Source organism: Saccopteryx leptura, chromosome 12 (genome assembly GCF_036850995.1).
Source record: "Saccopteryx leptura isolate mSacLep1 chromosome 12, mSacLep1_pri_phased_curated, whole genome shotgun sequence".
NCBI lineage: Eukaryota > Metazoa > Chordata > Mammalia > Chiroptera > Emballonuridae > Saccopteryx > Saccopteryx leptura.
In genome coordinates this window covers 32,356,589-32,372,114 of record NC_089514.1, presented here as the reverse complement: position 1 = coordinate 32,372,114, position 15,526 = coordinate 32,356,589, and the positions used below count along the sequence as shown (strand labels likewise).

The following is a 15,526-nucleotide window of genomic DNA, read 5'->3' as shown; positions in this document are numbered from 1 at the left end:
AAGGTGGGAAAGCTATTAATCTTCCAAGCGCTTGTGGTAACTGAAACTGAATGCCTGACCCAGTAGGGCCTTGGACTCTCTCACCTAAATTTTCTCTTTGAAATGGATCAACTTGAACTCACTGACCAGTAAAGTTGAGAGGGCCCAACAAACCTTGCTCATCCAATGGAAACGATAGATTCAGAAAGCTGCCAGCCTGGCCCAGGAACACCTTAGCTTTATACGTCCAGCTTTCCATCTCGGGAACTTGATCTACCTCCAGAAACGAGGCCTCTAGCTCAGTGGGGCTTCAGTTCGTAGAGGTTTCCTTCAGTGCCTGGGCTTGGTTCCCTGAAGCTTCAGCTAAGCTGTCTGGCACTGTGTCCTGCCTTCCAACCTCAGCACCAGCTACGCACACCCCAAATTGGACTTGGTCACTTTGCTCAATCAATCGGCAGAACTCAAGGTTGTTCTTAGAGTTCCAGCCAGTACTTTTTTTTTTTACTGACTCTTGAGCTATTGTCAGTGACCTAACTGTTTAGTCACTTGGAAAATTGCAGACTGGCAGGTTAAAGTTTGGGATGGCAAACTGTGGCAGCCAACTGCGGCCATTGGTCAGATTCTTTGGACTCTATTCACATAGCGGCACCTCAGGGGTGGTCACAGAGGCTTTTGTGTTTTTAAAGAAACACCATCTTTAGATGATGGAGTGCTCAGGTAATCCAGAGATCCCTCTGAAAGGAGGCTATTCTTGGTTACTCAGGGTTGTTTTCCTGGGGGAGAGCTGATACGCATCCTGCAGACAAGTATTCTTAAAACCAGACTCTCTTAATCAGATAAAGTGGTACAAAATTTGACTGACTTTAGGTAATGTGATCAATGACACCACTTCAATCCTAGAAGGCGTTCAGGTCAACCTCAACTTGCTGGCCAAACTTGTTATAGATGATAGAGAGGCTCTGAGCCCTGGACTTCCTTCCTGCGGGCCAACACCAGTGTGCCATCACTGATACATCCCGCTGCATCTGAGTTAATGCCCCAGGCCAAGTGGAAAGGCCAGTAAAGAAACTTACGGACAAAGCCCCTGGGCTTCTAAGGTAGACCCTGATGGGTTTTGTTAGTTGTGTAATCGGTAGAGTCTGGAAGCCTTGGGGAATATGGTTGATCCAAGTACTGCAGGTTAGACTCAGTCTGCTGCTTAGAGATCTTTGAATAGTACTGTAATTATATGCAGTGAGACAGACAAAGTGGATTTGGTGCTAGCCACTCTTGGTCATACTGATCAGTGTAGCCACGGGAATATTATACTCATGGGAAAATCCACCAGAAGCCAAGATGATGTAGAAACGAGGGTGGACATTGTTTGGAGGCATGTCTTTTAAGCAGAGACACAGATGGTCTTTGTTCCAGATTATCTCTTCAATGAGGTCCATCTAGTGAACAGCTTTAGAAAATAGAGATAGTGTCTCTCTCTTTAAGGCAGGTGGCAGACTTGCATATCGCCCATTATAGAAAAAAAAATTGGGTTTTCTAAGCTCAGAATTCTTAATGAAAGATTTTACATCACACCTTCTGCTTCATTTTTAGACCCTGTTTCCCAGGAAATTCCCTGGGTTTGAACTTTGTTTGGAATCCATTTCTTAATTTTAGAATCACTCAGTTCACTGGGGACATTTCCTACTTTCTCCTTAGAGAGGTGAGACTGTTGCTAAGCTTCCTGTCACTACACAACAAGGGACCCCTTCCAGATTTCCACTTGCAGTCTGTGCAAGACAGTTTAGGCTTGTTTAACACACCCTGCAAAAGCCTTCTAGCCTTCTATCATTGCCATTTCCGAAGCCACTCTCCCATTGCTTGGTATTTAGTATACCCCCTTTCTATTGCTGTTTAACAAATTACCACCCAAACGTAGCAATGTGAAATAAGTAATATTTACACATTACAGTATCTGTGGGTCCGTTTAGATGGATGCCTGTGACTCACGATCTCTCCCAAGGCTGTAAATAAGGTGTGAGCCAGAGCTGCAGTCATCTAAGTGTTCAACTGGGGCGGGAGCCGCTTCCAAGCTCGCTCACAGCTGTTGGCAGAACACAGAAGACCCACTTCCAAGCTCCCTCATGTGAACTGTTGGCAGGCCGCAGGCCCTTGCTGGCTGTGGGCCAGAAACATCCGCTCCTTGCCGTGTGAGCCCTCCATAGGGCCGTGCACACCCCAGCAAGTTGTTTCGTAAGAGCAAGAGGATGAAGGAGATGCAAGGTGCAGTCTTTTTGTAAATTGATCTCAGAAGTGACATCTCATCACTTCTGTTGTATTCTGGTTGTCAGAAGCCAGTCTCTAGGTCCAGTCCGCGTTCGAAGAGAGAAGACCTCACAGGAGCGCAGTTAGGCTGGAAGAAGGGGTCCTGGGAGTTGTGTGGAGCCTGCTGGCCATCTCGAGGAATCCAGGCTTGCTCTCTGAGGAGCGTATGTTCTAAAAGGAAGCAGGGAGTGCAAAAGAAGGCTTTAAAATATTAGAAAATCAAATGCTACTGTATAAATGATCTACCACCATTTTTGCTAGAAAATTTTAAGAAGGGAAAGATGAGTTTGAGTTGTTAGGAAAGATTTTATAGGCAAATCTTTATCCGGTCAGAAATTTTAGGAAGAACACCTGTTTGTCAGCACTGTTATCCTTGGCCTGAAGAGCTGGGCACCAGAAGGCAGGGGACACGGAAGGCCACCTCCGTGACCTAAATGCAGATTTTGTGATGTTTCTTTTCTTTTTTCTTTTTTTTATTTTTTGTGACAGAGACAGAGAGACAGGGAGAGAGACAGATAGGGACAGACAGACAGGAAGGGAGAGAGATGAGAAGCATCAATTCTTTGTTGTGGCTCCTTAGTTGTTCATTGATTGCTTTCTCATATGTGCCTTGACCAGGGGGTTACCCCAGACCGAGTGGCCCCTTGCTCAAGCCAGCGTTCTTGGGCTCAAGCTGGTGAGCCTTGCTCAAAGCTGGCGACCTCGGGGTCTCAAACCTGGGTCCTCCATGTCCCAGTCCGATGCTTCTATCCACTGCGCCACCACTGCCTGGTCAGGCTGTGATGTTTCTTGATTCAGGGACTAGACAGTCAGAATAGAGTGAAATATCAGAAAACATTCTGAGAACAAAGATTGACAAGAACATTTTGAGTGACTTGCTAATTGAGAGGAGAAGTGGGCCTGGGATCCTGTGGGGTGTTTTACACATTTTGTGTGGATCTTATCAGTACCCCCACGAGACCGGTATTTTTGCCCCATTTTATATTGATAGAAGAGGAGAGCACAGCAGATACAGGCCAAAGGACTTGGCCAATTTCACGCAGCTATGACAGTACTTTTTCTCTTTTGGGGCCTTGGCCTCTCCAACCCCCAAGCCCCTGCTCTGTTTGTTGTACTGCTCTGTGGCTGTGTTGGGAACACTAGGGGCGGGGAGATAACCAGAATCATAATGCTATCTATGCATTTAGCATATTCTAAATCATTAACACTGTGAAGAATACTTTGCGTGTATCAATCAATACTGGAAATACTCCCACCAAACTTGGGAAGAAGGGGCTGTTATTCCCGCTTTATACATGAGCAGATGATGTTAAAAGATACAAAGTGGCCTAACGTTACAAAACTAGGACACACAGAAGTCAACTGACAGTAAATAACAAGAGAGGCCTTTGAAGAGAAGGGGATACTTTGCTGAAAGCCATCTGGATTATTGGTGCAGATCTAGGAATTTTAAACATTAAAGTGTTAGTTTGAGGTCTTTTCTTCTCCAGAGAAAAAGCAACTCTCTCCTCTTCACTCACAGAACTGAGTCTGAAAATATACATAAGCAAATTCAACTCCATTAACCAACTTCCAACACAAACTGCGTAATTAGGCGATTTTTATGATTAGCACCATTTAGTTTCCCTGAATTTACCAGAGCAAACATTGCTACAGCAAAAATTACTGCTAATGGTTAAGCCTGACAGCAAGAGAAAATCCCCCAAAGGGTCATTGAGGCCCCCTCTCCAGCTGTTTTTCACTACACTTCTTACTTGAAAGCTGAGAATTAACAGGAAAATTAGGCTGCGCTGCACTGTGCAGATGCGTCTAAGACTGTATGAATTTATTCGGCAAACATTTCTTCAGCACCTACTATATGCCAGCCAGGGTGCTAGCCACAGGAATACATCCTCCCTGGCACTCCCAAGGAACGTGCAGTAGAAAGAAGTTGATGGGAGGAGGCAGACGGAAACAGCCAAGTGGTCTGAGTGATAGAGAAGGCAAATAGCAGAAATACAAGGGGTCAGAAGGCTGCAGCTTCACGGCGTGTGCTCAGAAGATGAGTGTTCACTTCTGATCACCAGGGTAGGCGGGGAACCAGTTCTGTGAGAACAGAGCCTTGATGTTTTCTTGGCCTGGGGTAGCAGCTGATGCAGACTCCAGATCTGGGAATATAAGAGGAGGAGCAAATTCAAGGGATGGAGAAATTTTACTTCTGAAATGACCTACTTGCTTATAAAAGATTCAAGTGGCGAGGTCATCTAGGACGTTACGTTTATGAGAACAAAACTTATTAGCAAACGTCTGGTTATAAGACAGAGTTGGAGGAGCTTTGGCAAGTCGCTGTTACAGTATTAGTATCAGCAGCTGCAACAGCAGCAATTGCTTATTTTGAGCACTTACTATGTGCCAAGCTTTGTTTTCAACACTTCACAGGCGCCATTTAATTTAATCTCACGACAACCATGGTATCACAGAGCCAAGATTTGAACGTAGTCCTAGGCAACTTCCAAACTGAGATTCTTTCATTGGTCTCCACTTAAGCAACTCACCAACATAGCAGACACTGTTCCTTCTACAACCTAGGCTGAGATCTACAGCCCTCTGGGCATTCCCAGCTCTAGTATATCTATACACTTCTGCTCCCATCAGTCAAAAGTTATATGTTTACTAAGTGGCAGGACAGTTTCACTTACTATTGTAATCAACTATTTAGTAAAATATATTAAATGCTATGACGTAATGTGAGTATAAAGGAAGTTGTGTCTATTGAAATGAGATAAAATGCTTAGGGCAGATTCAGTGAAGACTGGGACAAGAAAAATAGATTTGAGAAGGAAATGTAAAAGGTACAAACCATAAACACTTAGCAAAATTTTGCTGTCATTTTGCGTTGCAAGTATCTGTTTTATCCATTCTAAGACACTGCAGTGATTCTATAGATTGTATGCTCTAGTTCTGGTTCATTTAAGAAAGTGTGCATGAAACATCAGTCCGTGGAGCCATAAGCCGAATATGATGAAGTAGACTTTTATGCACTTGCCCAGGATGAGCATAGTATGAGAGAAAAGAAGAGGAAAAGAACTTTGGAGCTCATTAGAGACTCTCTTCAAAATCTTCAAAGTGAATTGAATGGTAGCATTCAAAGATGGGGAAGGGAAATCTCAACACAGGAGGGTTATGCACTAGGGTTTTGGTTGGGGAAATGTGAAAGGAATTTATTCCTGTGAGTTTTGTTTCCTGCAGAGCTTTAGTTCACATAGACTGCAAGCAGCTTAACATAGAAAGAAGAGTATGGGGTTTGGAATATGTTAGATGTAGCTTGAAGAACATGACTAATTGTCTGACATTGAGTAAAGTCTTTGAGTCTCCATCTTCTCCAATTAACATGGTATAGTAATACCTATATCATACAGGGTTTTTTAAAGTTTTTCCATTGCTAGAGAGAGAGAGAGAGAAAAGCATCAACTCATTGTTCCACTTAGTTGTGCACTCATTGATTACTTCTCGTATGTGCCCAGACCAGGATCCAACCTACGACCTTGGTGCATGGGACGATATTTTATCCACTGAGCCACCTGCTAGGGCCTGTATTGCACAGTTTTTAAGAAATGTACATTACATACAGTAAGTTGCAAAGTTACTGTTATTCATTTTTTGCCCCCCTTTGGGGGCTATTAAAAAGTATAAGATAGTAATCAAGAATGTAGACAAGGAGATAAAAAGGAACATTTACTATCTTTATCAATTCTTACACAAAGAACTATTCTTGCTTCATTCAAAGTGGATGTGCAGGTTGGGACAAAGAACTTTCAAGAGTCTGTGTTTACTTGAACCAGATACCGATAGAAATACTGTTACAGCAATTGCTTTTTTATACATCATTGTCCGCCTTCCTCTATAAATGTCAGAATCAGTGCAGTCTAATGTTGAGGTTTATGAAGTTGTGCTAATACATCATTCCACATAATTTCTTTTACTTGCAGATTAATCATAAAAGTAATGTTCACTTTCAATAAAGATAAAAGAATCAGAAGAACACATTATTCTTAGTCTACTAAGTGTAACTTTTTGACATCTGGTTGTTTACAAGGTTCTATGGTCAGTGCATTCTTTGGTCTAAAGCAGGGGTCCCCAAACTTTTTACACAGGGGCCAGTTCACTGTCCCTCAGACCATTGGAGGGCCAGACTATAAAAAAAACTATGAACAAATCCCTATGCACACTGCACATATCTTATTTTAAAGTAAAAAAACAAAACGGGAACAAATACAATATTTAAAATAAAGAACAAGTAAATTTAAATCAACAAACTGACCAGTATTTCAATGGGAACTATGCTCCTCTCACTGACCACCAATGAAAGAGGTGTCCCTTCCAGAAGTGCTGTGGGCCAGATAAATGGCCTCAGGGGGCCGCAGTTTGGGGACCCGTGGTCTAAAGCCTACTGAGGATGGGAATGGTAAATGACCAGTGAGAGGGAAGGGCAACATTAATTTTTAAGTGCCCTATCCAGAACCTCTAATTAGTAGTAAATATAACCAAGACATAAAAGACTTGTCTTGTCCTCAGCATGCTTGTAAGGCTAATTAGAGAGAGAAACAGTAGTAAACAAAAAGATGAAATGAAAAAAGAAATTTTAGTAGTGGTAATTTGGGTATTGAGATGGAAAGGCAACGGGTAAAGTCAAAAATAAAAGAATCAAAAGGATGACCTCTTAATAGTTTACATTTATGAAGATAATTTTGATAACTGAAATGGACGACAAAGCCAGAACTGTGCTTAGAGGTAAGATTTGTGTATATTGTATCCACCTTAATTCTGTTATTCAGTATACGAAGTGTCAAAAAACAAATGTGACAAATTACTCCCTTCTTAACAAATGACTTTGTAATACATTTTCTTGATATTACTGAAAACCTCCTTAAAAAGTTATAGATAATACAAGTAATGTGATTGAATTTATTTCTTTAAAAATATCTGTTGTATGTCTGACCCCATCCTGGACACATACAGGATGGAGCAAAAGTAGGTTTACAGTTGTTCATATGGAAAATAATGCAATAATTAATAAATGCTAATATAGAAATAAACACATCTAGTTTTACAAAAGTTTATTTTTGTATTATAATTTATTAACTATTATATTATTTTCCATATGAACAACTGTGAACCTGCTCTTCAGCTCCCAAGGGCACTCAGAATGGCATTGATAGCTTAGACATTTCTCAAACTGATCTCTAAAGAGTCTTAGATACTTTTATACACAAAAGTCACCAAACTCAAGGTCTTCATGATAATAACCCACCATTTGGGAAGGAGAGTCTGAAGTTTGTTCGTCACAGTCAATAGAAATTGTGTCTACTTCTGGGCTCCATGATGGAAGATAGACGTGGAGAACTTGGAGAGAATCAGAATACAGGTTCAAAGACAACTGCAGAGAACGAGACCTCTAAGAAAATGAAAATTGTTTTACATGAAAAGGAGAAGTCAGAATGGCAATTTAATATGGTCTTCCAAACATGAGGGAATTATTACACTGAGTTAATGCGCATATTTCCTCCATATACAACCCTAGCACAAGACATAGAGTTTTAGCCTTCGCAAAAACATAGAACAGAACCAAAAGAAAAAACAGCAATGAGATACTAAGCCTATTTAGTCAAAGAAATAGGTCTCTGTACACTGTTTCTGAAAGTTTTTAAAAGGCAATATGCATTCCTATCTGTTTTATGTATTGGCTATTACTACCTGAATGAACAAAGATAAAATAAATGAACTTTGTCTTTCAGCTGTGAGTTGGTGATCTATCTGTAAGTTCTATCATAAGGTATAGATTTCACACAGTTATTTTGAATTATTTTGAATCCTGATTTTGCCAGGAGCAGAGCCACCTTCTAATAATGTTCAGAAAGTTAGTGGTGAGGGGAAACATTTATTCCCAGGGTCATGAGCTCAGATGCCTTCAGGGGCCTGCAGGCATCATGGAGGAGGGACGCTGACAGCGTAGAACGATGTGGAGATGGAGAAGTTGTGGGGGATTGGAAAGAGTGTGATCCATCCAAGAGGGGCAACCACTGGTGACTCTGGCCAATTGTTACCATGCCACAATATGCCTGTATTGCCAGATCGTTGGTTTTCCTAAGAAACACTGGAAATCTAGACTGTATCAAAGTACTCTGCAGGAAAAGCAATACATATAGCTGCGTGGACTATAAATTTAGAAACCTTTTGGATTATCCTTTAGGTCACTAGTTAACCACATTAGTTAAACAAGTAGATGAAACAGAGTTTATTGAATTCAAAAGCTTAGGTGAATTAGCCTGCTAAACTTTTGTAAGGCTTAATTCAGGTCCCATTCCACTCTGTGAACCTTCTGATCTCCTCTTCCTTCTTTTCTGCTTCTAGAATCAGGTGGCTTTTATTCACACAGGTGGTGAGAATTTAAAGAAATTGTTTCCTTTCACAACATAATTTAATTTAATAAAGCCATCAAATACTTAGATCGAAAACAACTTTTGTGGCTATACTAAAGATACTACTGACACTATTAGATTTTTAGAAGTGTGCTTATACTCAGAACAGACATGTCACTTCGAATCTTTGAACTAACCTTTGTTTATAACATTGGCTGCATGAGGCATGTTTGACTTAAAAGCCTACTTACACTTTTACCATTTGGTGACATTTTATTTCTCTTATAAAATATTTTCAAATAACCCATTGACACCTGGGTTAAGGACAGCTAGATTTCTGAAATCCCCTTCCTTTCAGACAGGAGAATATGCCACAGATGAAGAGGAGGATGAGGTAGGACCTGTCCTTCCTGGCAGTGACATGGCCATTGAAGTGTTTGAGCTGCCTGAAAATGAGGACATGTTTTCCCCATCAGACCTGGACACAACCAAGCTCAGTCACAAGTTCAAAGAGGTAAGCTGCTCACCTGCATATTATCTATACCTGTTCATTTCATTACTAAGTATCTATTTTTGTTTGAAGAATGTATTACAAATAATCATTTTTTGCCTGACCAGGCAGTGGTGTAGTGGATAGAGCTTCAGCCTGGGACACAGAAGACCCAATTCAAAACCCCAAGGTCATCAGCTTGAGTGTGGGCTCATCTGGCTTGAGTGCAGGCTCACTAGCTTGAGCGCAGGGTCACTGGCATTGAGTGTGGGATCATAGAAAGGACCCAGTGGTCTCTGGCTTGAGCCCAAAGGTCCTTGACTTGAGCCCAAAGGTCGCTGGCTCGAAGCTCAAGGTTGCTGGTTTGAGCCTAAGGTTGCTGGCTTGAGCAAGCTTGCTTTGCTGTAGCCTCATGGTCAAGGCACATATGAAAAAGCAATCAATGAACAACTAAGGTGCTGCAACGAAAAATTGGAGCTTCTCATCTCTCTCTTCTTCTCTCTATGCCTATCTGTCCCTCTCTCTGTCTCTCTCATAAAAAAGAATCATTTTTCAATATCGAGCCTTTTAATAACAGATTGTCTTGAATCACATTGAATTTCAAAGGAAAATTTAAGTGGATCTCATGCCACAATCATTAATTTAAGTGCTTGGTATTTGTCGTAGTGAAAACTTACAACTTGCCCATTCCATCATTTCAAGCCATAGCTTAAATGCAGTTTTCCTAATGAGTTCAAGTTATATTTTTTCAGTTTGATAGAAGTTTTAGGACTTGGAAATAAGCTTTCCTCTAAGGGATTGGTTTCTAAAAAGGCTCTTTTTTCTTCTCCTAAAACAGACAAGGTCCCAACAACAGTGAGATGACACAACCAAAGGGTTTAATTGAGGAAAGTTTAGTGAATGAACTTTGTACAGAGTTAACAGAACTGCCAAGGGGTGAAGTGCCCAGCGCCTGGCAACAGCAGGAAGTTGTTACCATCTTGTGGCTTAATGGTCAAAAGGTAGATGACCCTTTATGAAGGAGGCCCATTCAACATCTGCAGCTTTATAAGATGCAGCCACTACTAAAAACTACAACTCGGGGACAGGGTGATATAGACCCTTCTCTCTTCCTGCCGATGCCTCCTGTTGGGCAAAGCTAGGCAGGGCAGTCTGGGAGATGCAGTCTTGAAATCTAATGAGGTCAGTGCTCCCAAGTCCGGAGCTGTCAGAAAAGGCCAAAAATCCATCCCGAGGGGGCAAATGCAGATGCTCACCCAAACCACTTTTCCAAATTAACTACTCAAAACCGCAAGACGTGAAAGAGACATGGTGATGAAAGAGCCCACACCACACACAGCTTATTCTTCATTGTTTCAGGGAACACCGTCCGCTGTTGACGATAAGCCTCTGTTCTGTGGGTTCGAGTCTGTCAGGGACTTGACCACTTGGGTAATTACTGATTTATGATTTCTAGTCTTATTTGTAACTTTTATTTATATTTTTAAATTTTGATTATCATAAATAGGTCAGGTTTATACATTCTGATGTTATGCTTAATGTGCCTAATGTGTTGACTTACCTTTTTTTTTTTTTTTTTTTAAATCTTTTTTTTTTTTAATTTTATTTATTCATTTTAGAAAGGAGAGAGGGAGGGAGAGAGAGAGAAAGGAGAGAGAGAGAGAGAGGGAGAGAGATAAGGGGGAGGAGCAGGAAGCATCAACTCCCATATGTGCCTTGACCAGGCAAGCCCAGGGTTTTGAACCGGCGACCTCAGCATTTCCAGGTCGACACTTTATCCACTGCGCCACCACAGGTCAGGCTTGACTTACCTTTTTAATTCCTATGACAGATTTACATTTGTGAGAGAAGTATCAAATTGAATATACTTTTCAAGTGTAAGTTTCTCTTTAAAAAGAACTTTAGTTCATTATAGAGTTTTGGAAAGTACAGAATTATATAAATACTAAACAATCATTCAGAAGCCCAATGTTGTGCTGTTTGGGTTTATATAACATATACTGTGCTAAACTCCTCCTTTTTGTATGTAAATTTGTATTATTAGGATTTTCCCATGCCATCAAATGTTCTCCCCAAGGGATGCTTCTCGACTGTTCCGTCTTCTGAATCTTTCATGTTTTACGTTCTTTATTTTGAAACATTTTTTGTTTTGTTTTTAGTTCTTTTTAAAATTATTATAATTAACAAGTAACACTGCAGCAAATACCTGTGTGCTTATCTTTGGGATAATTCCTCACACTGGAATCATTAAATCAAAGAATATGAATATTTTGGGGACTTGTGATACTTAATGCCATGTTGCAGCCAGGATGACTATTCTTGTAGCTATAGAAATGTATTTGTGTGTTGAGAGTGCCCATTTCTCTTCCACCTGTTATTAGTCAGGTTAAATCACTTCCATTTATATAGTTCACGAGTTCCTTAAGGCAGAATCCATGGATTTTTTTAGAGGATTTAGAACTACTCTTAGTTCAAAATCAGATATGAACGTCTCAGTACAATGAAGTATACTATTACATAATGATCACAAAACTCAGAATTTCCTTACAGCAATGCCTACCTTAAGACTACTTTTTATAGAGGCTTTCTATATAGATTAACTGATATCTTCAAACCAAAGAGCACTGCAGAAAAAGAAAAGTCTTTTGCAGGGAGTGGAAGTGGAAGGAAGGGGTGTAATCTAGGTACCTGTTTCTCCATGGCTCTGATTTGGCTCAAGAATAAAGATTATCTAGAAGAGTAGATAGACCTTGTTCTTTAAGAAATCTTCCTTGAATGTTGTAACTCTCAATCCAATTTTGAGGCAGTAAATTCAAGGTGGTTTACCCTGGCAGAAGCTTATAGTATGACTCTTGCGTGTTGCCAGGTGAGTGCGGCCCCTACCCTTTGGTAGATAATTGAGCAGGAAGTAGGGTCCACATTCTTTTATGCAAGACAGAGTCTAAAAAGCAGAAATAGTATATGGAAAGTTATATCCTTCATTTTCTGAATTGAGCCAAGGACTCAGTGCTTCATAAATATTATTTGAAGTGTACACCATTGTGTAGACAACTGCCTGATCTAGACCAGGGCTCAGCAAACTATTATCCATTGGCCAAATCTAACCCCTTACCTATTTCTGTAAATATAGTTCTATTCCAGCACAGCCATGGACATCTATTTACTTATTGTTTGTGGCTACTTTCATGTAACAACAGAAAGCTGAGTAGTCTTACAGAGACCATGTGGTCTGCAAATCCTCAATTATTTGCTATCTGACCTTTTACAGAAAATGGTTGCTGACCTTGAGGAAGACCACTGCATGATCTGGACACATTCTGTATAACACTGCCAATTTATTTTTAGTCTGAATAACCAAATCTGTAGTTTTCTTTTAATTTTGGTTTTTAATTTAATTTGGTTTAAATTGTAGGTTTGTCCCCACCTCAAGAACAAATACCACATCATTCTATTCCTAATGTATTGATATTCTTTTGTTATATTTAGCATTAACATATTCAGGAGATTGCCATCAAGTATCAGCTGTGTGGCAGTCTTACATAGCATCTGTATTTTGCACAATGCCACTGTCCCAGTTTTAAATTTCTTCATACAATTAACATCCCCATAAAAATACTGTGCAGCACCAGATATGTTTCATAAGATTCTACACAAAACCTGGGGTGGAGATACATAGTCATGTTGTATTGGTGTCTGTACAAAGTCTCATATTACAGAAAGTTCTCTCAATTACATTATTTCAAGCAAAAGCACATGTCATGCTATTTGGGCAAAGCACTTTAGCGACATTATCTCAATCAGTTCCTACTTTTGGCCTATTATGTATCTTTTTAGTAGGCTCTATGCTCCTCTGTTTTTCTCACTATTGTATCCTCAGTTTTTGCACAATCCTTGGCAGATAGTAGTTAAATATTAGGTGAATGAATGTTATCAAGCATTTACTGGAATTATTTTGTATACAAGAAGATGAATACCTTAGCTTAATTTTTTTAACATAGTTAACAAGATGGCTGGCACTTTTATTAAATGCTCGTTTACCCATTTCCCTCTGGTTGAGAGGCTACAGAATTTGTGTTTTTACAATTTGGACTGCTTTTGGCCTTCATATTCTGTTCCATTTTCTCACTCTTTGCTGAAATATTATCAGTATATGTATTAAACATTGATGGAATAAATTAGATCTATCTAACTTCAGAAATTTCTTTACTTTTCAACTTATTCAATAGAACACATGAATCACTTTATTAATCCCCTTAGAAAAAACTTCTCTGTCATTTTTATTGTAATTACATTAAATTAGTAAACTAACTTGCAGAAAACTGGCATTTTTATCACATTGACTCTTTTAATATAGCTGTTTAATTCAAATCTTTTTTTCTGATCTCTAAAATTTTATAGCCCCCTTATTAGTTACATAAGCGTCCACCTGTAAGTAACAGATAATCTTAGCTAGAATGGATCAATCAAAAGCTACCACCAATGTTGTATTAGCTTTGATATATGTTAACCAGCTTTCTTTATTTTCTGTTTTCAGAAATGAACTTAATAAGAGATTTAATGACTTGCATAAGGTAGAAATGACTGTTCCCTGAAAGTTTGTCATTAGTCAGCTGGAACACCATCTGGGCCTTTGAGGAGGAAGGTTTTAAATACCTTTCATAATAGATAGTACTCTATTCAAGTTTTCAAGTGTTTCTGGACCCAATTTTGATATATTTGTGTTTCTCAAGAATACATTTCTTGCCTGACCTGTGGTGGCGCAGTGGATAAAACGTCAACCTGGAAACGCTGAGGTTGCTGGTTCAAAACCCTGGGCTTGCCTGGTCAAGGCACATACGGGAGTTGATGCTTCCTGCTCCTCCCCCCTTCTCTCTCTCTCTCTCTCTCTCTTTCTCTCTCCCCCCTCTCTATAATGAATAAATAAAGTCTTTGAAAAAAAAAAGAACCTTATTTAAAAAAAAAAAGAATACATTTCTTTTATATATCCTAGGCATTCATATTTATTAACTTATATTTTTATAATATAATTTTAAAGTACTGAAATATTTAATATGTATAATTAGTTATCTTTCTTAGAGTCTTTGTTTTCTTTACTTGAATTTTTTTCATTTTTTTAGTTTTTTCTAGAACTTTGTAATGTATTTTTTACATTTTTCTCTTTTTAAATTAAAAATACTTTATTATTTTCTCCCAATATGTTTAGTTTTCATCCTTTTCTCCTTATTGGCATTAATCAGTTGTGCTTACGACATTTAGTTTTGATAATTCTTACATTCTGTAAGTGATTTAAAGCTTAATTTTTTTCTCAATATTGCCTTAACTACATGTCACAATCTTTTACATTTATAGTCACTTAGATCCATTTTCTCTTGGGATTTCCTTTTTAACAAAAATTATTTAGTGGAATATTTTACTTTCTAGACATATGGAACTTTATTTTGCTATCCTTTGGTTATTGGGTTTTAATTTTATCACACTGTTCAGAAAAGATACTCCATATGTTAAGTGTTTAGAACTTTTGAGACTTTTGTAGCTTAATTCATAACAGGTTTGTTTAAATATTTCTGATGTATGCAAAAAGCACTCATTCTATGTTTGGGTATGAAATTTATGTATGTTTCCATTTATATAAGGTTAACAATACAGACACATATTTTTCTTTAGCACAGCTTGCATTTTGTCTTAGCAACTATATGCTGAAAAGCATATGTTAAATCAAAAGCTACAGTTTTTTTCCTATAATGCTATCATTTGTGGTTTTATATATTTTTAGACCTTTGTTGTTATCTACATATATGTTCAGGATCATTACAACTTCTTGATTTATTGTAGCACCTCTCTTATACCTTATAAAGCATTTTACCCCAAATTCTATTTTATCTGATACTAAAAATTCAACACTGCTTTTCTTTTACTTCATGGTAGCTTCCCAGCATCTGTTTCTTTTTCCTTCCTTCCTCCCTCCCTCCCTCCCTCCCTCCCTCCCTCCCTCCCTCCCTCCCTCCCTTCTTTCCTTCCTTCCTTCCTTCCCTCCCTCCCTCCCTCCCTCCCTCCCTCCCTCCCTCCCTCCCTCCCTCCTTCCTTCCCTCCTTCCTTCCTTCCTTTCTTTCTTTTTTATTTTTAGCCATTTTGTGTCCTTTATTCAAATATCTTTTCTTTAGTTAACCTATTCCTAAATCTTATGTTGTACTACTCTGGGAGTCTGTCAATTAATTGGTGAGTTTAACCCACTTAGGTTAATCTTAATTACCATAATATTAGAACTTAAATCTGTTGACTTAATTCATATTTAACAATTTTCATGCTTCTTGTTTTTTTTAATTTTTTAAATCTTTTAACCCAGTGGTCCCCAACCTTTTTT

The 15,526-nt window shown here is 39.0% G+C and overlaps 1 protein-coding gene across 10 annotated transcripts in view; it reads left to right on the top strand.

The window, feature by feature from the left end:
- Positions 1-15,526, top strand: part of PPP1R9A (protein phosphatase 1 regulatory subunit 9A) — a 293,914-nt gene that overhangs the window by 224,625 nt on the left and 53,763 nt on the right. For all 10 annotated transcript variants that reach the window (XM_066353671.1, XM_066353670.1, XM_066353672.1 and 7 more), the window contains one exon: positions 9,034-9,189. In XM_066353671.1, coding sequence (XP_066209768.1) covers positions 9,034-9,189 — 156 coding nt within the window. The remainder of the gene's footprint in view (positions 1-9,033; positions 9,190-15,526) is intronic.